The sequence below is a fragment of the Amblyraja radiata genome, unplaced genomic scaffold, assembly GCF_010909765.2.
Source record: "Amblyraja radiata isolate CabotCenter1 unplaced genomic scaffold, sAmbRad1.1.pri scaffold_397_ctg1, whole genome shotgun sequence".
Classification (NCBI taxonomy): domain Eukaryota; kingdom Metazoa; phylum Chordata; class Chondrichthyes; order Rajiformes; family Rajidae; genus Amblyraja; species Amblyraja radiata.
The window spans coordinates 105,496-116,168 of NW_022630519.1; the positions used below are offsets into that span (position 1 = coordinate 105,496).

The window sequence follows — 10,673 nt, forward strand, 5'->3', positions numbered from 1 at the left end:
GATAATCCCCGACTTGGTTATAGTGGACGGTCGGCAATAACGGACTCCATTTCATCCCTGTGCTCCGTTATAACGAGGGTTTACGGAACTTGAGGCGCTCCACCATTTCCAATGTTGCTGCCTGGAGTGTATACGCCAGCTCCCAGCCTCCTCACCGCACCCTCCACAGCTCACCACGTAAAGGTCTTCTGCTTCGGGGCATCTTCAGAAGAGAACAAACACGAGAATGGAACAGCGGACCAGGGCATGTAGGGCAATGTTTCTCAAGGGGCAGCAAGGGCCATTCTGCCCATCCACGGCCTGTTATACCATGGACAGAAAAAGCCATTCAGCCCATCTTGGGGCCTGTTACATCAGGGATAGGATGAAGGCCATTCTGCCCATCCATCAGGGATAGAACAGGGCATTCAGACCATCTTGGGGCCTGTTGCACCAGGGATAGGATGAAGGCCATTCTGCCCATCCATCGGGGACAGAACAGGGCATTCAGCCCATCTTGGGGCCTGTTACACCAGGGGTAGGATGGAGGCCATTCAGCCCATCCATCAGACAGAACAGGTCATTCAGCCCATCTTGGGGCCTGTTACACCAGGGATAGGATGGAGGCCTTTCAGCCCATCTTGGGGCCTGTTACACCAGGGATAGGATGAAGGCCATTCTTCCCATCCATGGCTTGTTACACCAGGGAACGAACAGGGCATTCAGCCCATCTTGGGGCCTGTTACACCATGGATAGCTCACCTTGGGGCCTGTCACACAGGGATCAGCAGGAAGACCATTCAGCCCATCTTGGGAATGTGCTCTGGACCTTGTGCTGGGAATCGAGCCTGGTCAGGTGACCGGTGGTATGAATATTAACTTCTCTAACTTCGAAACCCTTGCTTTCCCTCTCTCCGCCCTCCCCCATCCGAGTTCTCCGACTAGTTTCACTGTCCAGATTAATTTTACTGATTACATGCCTCATTGTCACCTTCCACTCGGCTAACAATGAACCATTCTACATGTTCCTTGCTATTCCTCCCTTTTGATCTGTCATTTTCACAGTTTACCCTTCCGTATCTCTACGTCTCCCTTTCCCCCCCTGTCTCTCAGTCTGAAGAAGGGTCTCGACCCGAAACCTCACCCATTCCGTCTCTCCGGAGATGCTGCCTGTCCCGCTGAGATACTCCAGCAATTTGTGTCTATCTTCGGTGTAAACCAGCATCTGCAGTTCCTTCCTGCGCATCCCAACTCTATGTTTTCTTTCCCGAGCCACCCCCCTCCTCCAGCACACTCCCATTTCCCCATCTCCCACCCCTCCCCCCCATTCATCCTCCTCTCCACTCTTTCATACACTCATCACCCATTCCCAAGACCCCCATTTCCCCTTCATCCCCACTTTTTCCCCTCCCCGTCCCCATCCGCCCACATCGCTCCTTCCAGCTTTAAATCACGCTCCTCCTCTCCTTATTTGACACCTTGTTGTCCCCTGTTCACCTCTAGCCTTTGTCCACCCATCTTCCAACCAACCCCCGCAAGGAACCGCAGATGCTGGTTTACCAAAGAAAAAAGGAGTAACTCAGCGGGTCAGGCAGCATCACCGGAGAACATGGACAGGTGGTGTTTCGAAAGGCTTGCCTGCAGAGGTTGGGGCATTGAGGTATATGGACAATAGACAATACACAATAGGTGCAGGAGTAGGCCATTTGGCCCTTAGAGCCAGCACCGCCACATGGAGTTTAGAAGACTGAGGGGAGACTTCATTGAAACATGCAGAATAGTGAAAGGCCTGGATAGAGTGGATGTGGGGAGGATGTTTCCACTAGTGGGAGAGTCTAGGACTAGAGGTCACAGCCTCAGAATTAAAGGACGTTATTTTAGGAAGGAGATGAGGAGGCATCTCTTTAGTCAGAGGGTGATGGATCTGGAATTCTTTGCCACAGACGGCTGTGGAGGCCAAGTCAGTGGATATTTTTAAGCCAGACATAGATAGATTTTTGATTAGGACGGGTGTTGGGGTTATGGGGAGAAGGCAGGAGAATGGGGTTAGGAGGGAGAGATGGATGGGCCGAATGGCCTACACATGGAAAGGAGGGATATGGATCAAGTGCAGGCAGAGGAGAATAGTTTAACTTGGCGTGGTGTTCGGCACGGGCAAGTGGGCCGAAGGGCCTGCTCCTGAGCTGTATTGTTCTACGCTACAAGAGGAGACAGTGGAAGGCCATTCAGCCCCTCTAGGGCCATGTCTCCTGACCTGCTGACCCCCAGGCTCACCTTTGCCCTGTGATCTCTTGGTGCGGGGGAGGCTGCTGTCGAACCTCCGGCTTCTCTCCGGAGTCCGCAGAATCTCCTCCATGTCCTTGTGTTTCCGGCTGTGCTCCGGGTAAAGGCTGCGGATCCGGGGGGGGTCTGTCTCCCCCTCCCACGGAGCACCCTGCGAATAAATACCCAGAACAGAGGCTGCGGTCAGAAGCAGCGTGAAGCTCCCACCGAACCGTCACGTCCCATCACACACACTCACACACACACACACACACACACACACACACACATACACACACCCCCACACACACTCACACACACACACATATATATATATATATAAGGGTTTCGGCCCGAAACTTTGCCTATTTCCTTCGCTCCATAGATGCTGCTGCACCCGCTGAGTTTCTCCAGCGTTTTTGTGTACCCTGATATTTGGTCACCCAGTGTATATATATAAATGTGTGTTTGTGTGTGTGCCTGAGTGTGAGAGGCAAGTTAGAGATAAATAGATAAAGTTCCTTCTCACGGATCAGAAGCAACTTTGATTTCAAGCGACACTATTTCTCCCCATCTTATTTGTCAGATGATGTACATAAACCATTTTGTTTTCTGAATTAAAGTGTTTGTGTTTTTTTTTTTAAAAAGGCTCTGGGGACAGAGTGGTACTCCCCCTCCGCCTCTCCCCCATGGGAACCTACCTCGGCCCACTGGCGCTCCCTCTCCCTCTGGCGTTCCCGCTGCTGCAGGATCTGGATGCGGACCATGCGGTATTCCAGGGCAAAGTCGCTGACCATTTTGCAGAAGCCGCTGACAGTGGCCGTACGTACGGAGGAGTTCGGGTAGCCCAGGTACAGCAGGAACATATGGAACCTGGGCAGAGGATGATCCCGTGAGTCCGGGGTCCGGGGGGTCAAGTCAAGTCAAGTTTATTTGTCACATTTCTGGAGTTTGGTGTACAATTTTGGTCGCCTAATTATAGGAAGGATGTCAACAAAATAGAGAGAGTACAGAGGAGATTTACTAGAATGTTGCCTGGGTTTCAGCAACTAAGTTACAGAGAAAGGCTGAACAAGTTAGGGCTTTATTCTTTGGAGCGCAGAAGGTTAAGGGGGGACTTGATAGAGGTCTTTAAAATGATGAGAGGGATAGACAGAGTTGACGTGGATAAGCTTTTCCCACTGAGAGTAGGGAAGATTCAAACAAGGGGACATGACTTGAGAATTAAGGGACTGAAGTTTAGGGGTAACATGAGGGGGAACTTCTTTACTCAGAGAGTGGTGGCTGTGTGGAATGAACTTCCAGTGAAGGTGGTGGAGGCAGGTTCGTTTTTATCATTTAAAAATAAATTGGATAGTTATATGGATGGGAAAGGAATGGAGGGTTATGGTCTGAGCGCAGGTATATGGGACTAGGGGAGAATACGTGTTCGGCACGGACTAGAAGGGTCGAGATGGCCTGTTTCCGTGCTGTAATTGTTATATAGTTATTATATGGTTATACATACACAAACAACAATAGACAATAGGTGCAGGAGTTGGCCATTCGAGCCAGCACTGCCATTCAATGTGATCATGGCTGATCATCCACAATCAGGGGTGAGGGGGGTGAGGGGGGTGGTTGGCAGTGGCCGGAACATGGGAGGGAGATAAATCCATCCCCCCTCATCACGTACACCAGCTCTCGCCTGCCGACCGCGTGTATTACTCCCTCTCTAGTTCGGGTTCCACTTCCTAGGTCTCCTCTCTTGGGGCGACACTTGGTGGTGCAGCAGGTAGAGCTGCTGCCTCATAGTACCAGAGACCTGCGTTCCATCCTGACTACGGGTGCTGTCGGTGTGGAGTTTGCACGCTATCTCTGTGTCCGCGTGAGTGGGTTTTCTCCTGGTGCTCTGGTTTCCCCCCCACACTCCAAAGACGTGTAGGTTTAGTTCAGAGATACAGCACGGAAAACAGACCCTCCGGCCCACCGAGTCGGCACCCACCAGCAATCCCCGCACACTAGCACTGTCCTACACACACTGGGGACCGAGCCAATTAACCTACAAACCTGCACGTCTTTGGAGTGTGGGAGGGAAACCGAAGATCTCGGAGAAAACCCACGCAGTCACGGGGTGAACGTACAAACTCTGTACATCACAGCACCCGTAGTCGGTATCGAACCCAGGTCTCTGGCGCTGTAAGGCAGCAACTCTACCAATGTGCCACTGTGCCACATTCAAGCGTATTACTGCTCCAGTTCAGATTACACTCCCCAGGTCTCCTCTCTTGGGGCAGCGGGTAGAGCTGCTGCCTCACAGCGCCAGAGACCCGGGTTCCATCCTGACCACGGGTGCTGTCTGTACGGAGTTCGCACGCTCTCCCTGTGACCGCGTGTGTAGGTTTTCTCCGGGTGGTCCGGTTTCCCTCCACACTCCAAAGACGTGCAGGTTTGTCGGTTGCGGATAGATAGAAAGAGAGAGGTGGAGTGTGGCAGGAAGAGAAATGGAATGAGAGAGAGAGAGAGATACATAGAGAGGGAGAAAGATGAGGACAAGAGGGAAAACAGTCTTTGAAAAACAGAGACAGGGAGAACAAATGTGTAGAAAGGCAGGGAAAGGGAAAGTGGAGAGAGATAGACAGAATGAGGAGCTGCCCATGAACGAGCGAAAGAGGAAGAACGAGATGAAGGGGAGAGGTAGGGAGAGGGATGGATTGAGAGCTGGAGGGAGGGAGGGAGACGGGAGAGATGGGTGGAAAGAGGGAGGAAGGGTGGAGAGAGAGGGATGAGGGGGATGGAGTGAGGGGTGGCAAGAGACGGAGAGAGGGATGGGGAGGACTCGGACAGGTTGGGAGAGCGGGCAGAGAAGTGGCAGATGGAATATAGTGTAGCAAAGTGTGGAGTCGTGCATTTTGGTAGCAGGAATAAAGGCGTGGACTATTCTACAAATGGGGAGAGAATCCAGAAATCGGAGGTGCAACGGGACTTGGGAGCTGGTGCAGGATTCCCAAAAAGTTAATCTGCAAGTCGAATCGGTAGTAAAGAAAGCAAACTCAATGTAGCATTTATTTCAAGAGGGCTTGTATACAAAAGCAGGGATGTAACGCTGAGGCTCTATAAGGCGCTGGTCAGGCCACATGTGGAATATTGTGAGCAATTCTGGGCCCCGTATCTGAGGAAGGATGTGCTGGGTCTGGGGAGGGTCCAGAGGAGGTTTACAAGAATGATCCCAGGAATGAGTGGGTTGACATATGATGAGCGTTTGCCAGCACTGGGCCTGTACTCGCTGGAGTTTAGAAGAATGAGGGGGGACCTCATTGAAATGTACTGAATAATGAAAGGCCTGGATAGAGTGGATGTGGAGAGGATGTTTCCACTAGTGGGAGAGTCTAGGACCAGAGGGCACAGCCTCAGAATCGAAGGATGTTCCTTTAAGAAGGAGATGAGGAGGAATTTCTTTAGTCAGAGGGTGGTGAATCTGTGGAATTCTTTGCCACAGACGGCTGTGGAGGCCACAAGTCAGTGGGTATTTTTAAGGGTAAAGATAGATTGTTGATTAGTGCGGGTGTCGGGGGTTAGGGGGAGAAGGCAGGAGAATGGGATTAGGAGGGAGAGATAGATCAGCCATGATTGAATGGTGGAGTGATGGGCCGAACGGCCTAATTCTACTCCTATCACTTATGACCTAATGAGAAGACCTCCAGGGTGATGGAGAGGGGGGAGGGGGAGGGGGGAGGGGGGGCAACGCCACCCACCTGTTTCTCACCCTCCTGTGCACGTCCTTGAGGATAATGATGCGTTGTGCAGCCTCCCGCAGGAATGTGGCGGTGGGGCTGCAGTGAGCGGCACTGGGGCTGCGGGAAGCTGCGGTGGAGCTGCGGGAGATGGTGTGGAGGTGGTCCCAGGCCTCCCTGCAGCCGCTCTCCAGCTGGGACAGCTCAGCACCCAGATGCTGCAGGTCAACCTGGGGTACAGGGAGGTCAGTCACTACACCCCTCACCCCCACTCCCCTCTCCCCCACCCCCACCCCTCTCCCCCACCCGTCACCCCACCCCTCTCCCTCACCCCCATCCCCACCGCTCTCCCCCACTCCTCTCCCCCACTCCCCACCCCTACACCCCACTCCACACCCCTCTCCCCCTCTCCACAACCCCCCACCCCCTCCCCAACCCCCCACCCCCTTTCCCCTCTCCTCACCCCCTACCCACACCCCCACCCCTCTCCTCCACTCCCCTGCCCCTCCCCACCCCTCCAACCCCCCCCCACTACTCCGCCAGCCCCTCTCTCCCCTCCGCCTACTCCAAGCCCCCCTCCCCCGCTGCCACACCCCCCCCCCACCTCTCCCCCCCTCCCCCCCTCTCTCCCCACTCCTCTCCCCCACTCCCCCCCCCTCCACCCCCCCCTCCCTCCCCCCCCCCTCTCCCCCCTCTCCACCCCCCCCCCCCCTACCCCCACCCCCCCCCCAACCTCTCCCCCCCTCCTCCCCCACCCCCCTCCTTACCCCTCTCTCCCCCTTCTCTTCACCCCTTATCTCTCCCCCCCACCCCTTCCCCCCTCTCCCCACCCCTTCCCCCCTCTCCCCCACCCCTCTCCCCTCTTCCCACCCCTCCCCCCACTTCCCACCCCTCTCCCCCACTCCCCACCCCTCTCCCCCACCCCTCTCCCCACCTTCCACCCACCCCTCTCCCCCCCAGCCCAGGGTGAGGAGGGTGTGTGTACCTGTGTGCATCGGGTGAGAGGGAGGATCTGTGTGTACAGGTCTCCAGCGTTGGGGAAGGCCTCCATCACCATGGTGCAGGCGTGGTACAGAAGGGGTTTCTTCTCCACCGTGTCCCTCACGGCCCCTACACGTCCCAGGTAGCTCAGCTCAAAGCCCCCCGCCTACCCAGCACAGACACGGGGGGGTTAGTGTGAGGGGGGGGATCCTGCCCGGCCTTCCCACCCCCTTCCCCTCCTCTCCCCTCTATCCCGCCCCACCCTCTCCTCACTCTCTTCCCACATCCCTCCCCCCCCCTGCACTCTCATGGCTTCCCGACTCTTGTACTCAACGCCCCGACCGATGGAGGCTAGCGTTGGAATTCTCTGCCTCAGAGGGCGGTGGAGGCCGATTCACTGGATGCTTTCAAGAGAGAGCTAGATAGGGCTCTTAAAGATAGTGGAGTCAGGGGATATGGGGAGAAGGCAGGAACGGGGTACTGATTGGGGTTGATCAGCCATGATCACATTGAATGGCGGTGCTGGCTCGAAGGGCCGAATGGCCTCCTCCTGCACCTGTTGTCTATTGTCTATTGTCTATTAGCCTTCTGCCTTCTTCACCGCTCTGCCTGCTGGTGTTGTCACTGTCAGGGACCCCGGCATCCCACTACAACGCTGCTGCTGCTGCTGCTGCTGCTGCTGCTCTTCAGGGTCTTGCCATTAACTGTCGACGGTCCCCCTCACATTCACCATCCCAGAGCTCAACACCTCGCACTTGCTCAGATTCAACCCCATCGGCCATTTCTCCATCTGTGGCTCATCGATAGATATCCCACTGGATACTTTTTGTCAGCCTTCCTCACAGTCCATAACCGGGATGGGATGGGACGGAAGGTGCTACACCCTGTACGGGAATGTGCGGGATGGGACCGTGTGGGATGGGACCGTGTGGGATGGGAATGTGTGGGATGGGACCGTGTGGGATGGGATTGTGTGGGATGGGACCGTGTGGGATGGGAATGTGTGGGATGGGATTGTGTGGGATGGGATTGTATGGGATGGGACCGTGTGGGATGGGATTGTATGGGATGGGAATGTGTGGGATGGGAATGTGTGGGATGGGACCGTGTGGGATGGGACCGTGTGGGATGGGACCGTGTGGGATGGGACCGTGTGGGATGGGACCGTGTGGGATGGGACCGTGTGGGATGGGAATGTGTGGGATGGGAATGTATGGGATGGGAATGTGTGGGATGGGACCGTGTGGGATGGGAACGTGTGGGATGGGAACGTGTGGGATGGGAACGTGTGGGATGGGACCGTGTGGGATGGGACCGTGGGATGGGAATGTGTGGGATGGGAATGTGTGGGATGGGACCGTGTGGGATGGGATTGTGTGGGATGGGACCGTGTGGGATGGGATTGTGTGGGATGGGACCGTGTGGGATGGGAATGTGTGGGATGGGATTGTGTGGGATGGGAATGTGTGGGATGGGACCGTGTGGGATGGGAATGTGTGGGATGGGAATGTGTGGGATGGGACGGTGTAGGATGGGAATGTGTGGGATGGGACCGTGTGGGATGGGATTGTGTGGGATGGGACCGTGTGGGATGGGAACGTGTGGGATGGGAATGTGTGGGATGGGACCGTGTGGGATGGGAATGTGTGGGATGGGACCGTGTGGGATGGGACCGTGTGGGATGGGAATGTGTGGGATGGGACCGTGTGGGATGGGAATGTGTGGGATGGGAATGTGTGGGATGGGACCGTGTGGGATGGGATTGTGTGGGATGGGACTGTGTGGGATGGGACCGTGTGGGATGGGACCGTGTGGGATGGGAATGTGTGGGATGGGAATGTATGGGATGGGAATGTGTGGGATGGGAACGTGTGGGATGGGACTGTGTGGGATGGGACCATGTGGGATGGGAATGTGTGGGATGGGAATGTATGGGATGGGAATGTGTGGGATGGGACCGTGTGGGATGGGACCATGTGGGATGGGAACGTGTGGGATGGGAACGTGTGGGATGGGAACGTGTGGGATGGGACCGTGGGATGGGAATGTGTGGGATGGGAATGTGTGGGATGGGACCGTGTGGGATGGGATTGTGTGGGATGGGACCGTGTGGGATGGGATTGTGTGGGATGGGAACGTGTGGGATGGGAACGTGTGGGATGGGAACGTGTGGGATGGGACCGTGTGGGATGGGACCGTGGGATGGGAATGTGTGGGATGGGAATGTGTGGGATGGGACCGTGTGGGATGGGATTGTGTGGGATGGGACCGTGTGGTATGGGATTGTGTGGGATGGGACCGTGTGGGATGGGAATGTGTGGGATGGGATTGTGTGGGATGGGAATGTGTGGGATGGGACCGTGTGGGATGGGAATGTGTGGGATGGGAATGTGTGGGATGGGACGGTGTAGGATGGGAATGTGTGGGATGGGACCGTGTGGGATGGGATTGTGTGGGATGGGACCGTGTGGGATGGGAATGTGTGGGATGGGAATGTGTGGGATGGGACCGTGTGGGATGGGAATGTGTGGGATGGGACCGTGTGGGATGGGACCGTGTGGGATGGGAATGTGTGGGATGGGACCGTGTGGGATGGGATTGTGTGGGATGGGACTGTGTGGGATGGGACCGTGTGGGATGGGACCGTGTGGGATGGGAATGTGTGGGATGGGAATGTATGGGATGGGAATGTGTGGGATGGGAACGTGTGGGATGGGACTGTGTGGGATGGGACCGTGTGGGATGGGAATGTATGGGATGGGAATGTGTGGGATGGGAATGTGTGGGATGGGACCGTGTGGGATGGGACCGTGTGGGATGGGAACGTGTGGGATGGGAACGTGTGGGATGGGAACGTGTGGGATGGGACCGTGTGGGATGGGACCGTGGGATGGGAATGTGTGGGATGGGAATGTGTGGGATGGGACCGTGTGGGATGGGATTGTGTGGGATGGGACCGTGTGGGATGGGATTGTGTGGGATGGGACCGTGTGGGATGGGAATGTGTGGGATGGGATTGTGTGGGATGGGAATGTGTGGGATGGGACCGTGTGGGATGGGAATGTGTGGGATGGGACCGCGTGGGACGGGAATGTGTGGGATGGGACCGTGTGGGATGGGAATGTGTGGGATGGGACCGGGAGGGACAGGACTTACATTCATCCCGTTCAGAAAGTTGCCGATCGCCAGCAGTGTGGCCAGGATGCAGTGAAATGTCTTGTTCCCCGCCAGTTGTTCCATTCCCAGCTTCAGGTCAAATAAAGACTCGGCAATCTCCTACACAGCGGCACAGTGAAAACCACCCCAATAACATTCCCACCCCTTCCTGACAGACCCATGCAACTAACACCCCTCCCTGTAACAGCAACACACCCCCACTGTAACACTGACACCCCCCCCCCACTGTAACACTGACACACCCCCCCCCACTGTAACACTAACACCCCTCCCTGTAACGGTAACACACCCCCCACTGTAACAGTAACACCCCCCCACTGTAACACTGACCCCCCCCACTGTAACACTGACACCCCCCACTGTAACACTGACCCCCCCCCCACTGTAACACTGACCCCCCCCACTGTAACACTGACACACCCCCCCCACTGTAACACAGACCCCCCCCCCACTGTAACCCCCCCCCCACTGTAACACTGACACACCCCCCCCACTGTAACACTGACCCCCCCCCACTGTAACACTGACACCCCCCCCACTGTAACACTGACCCCCCCCCCC

At 56.0% G+C, this 10,673-nt stretch overlaps 1 protein-coding gene across 1 annotated transcript in view; it reads right to left on the bottom strand.

Moving 5' to 3' along the window:
• LOC116969905 (FH1/FH2 domain-containing protein 3-like) overlaps nucleotides 1-10,673 on the bottom strand; it is an 11,356-nt gene continuing 683 nt past the window's right edge. The window contains exons 2-7 of the mRNA XM_033016663.1: nucleotides 10,092-10,211; nucleotides 6,940-7,101; nucleotides 5,976-6,184; nucleotides 2,943-3,114; nucleotides 2,254-2,413; nucleotides 1-202 (exon numbers count right to left, since the gene is read on the bottom strand). Coding sequence (XP_032872554.1) covers nucleotides 171-202; nucleotides 2,254-2,413; nucleotides 2,943-3,114; nucleotides 5,976-6,184; nucleotides 6,940-7,101; nucleotides 10,092-10,211 — 855 coding nt within the window. The 3' untranslated portion in view covers nucleotides 1-170. The remainder of the gene's footprint in view (nucleotides 203-2,253; nucleotides 2,414-2,942; nucleotides 3,115-5,975; nucleotides 6,185-6,939; nucleotides 7,102-10,091; nucleotides 10,212-10,673) is intronic.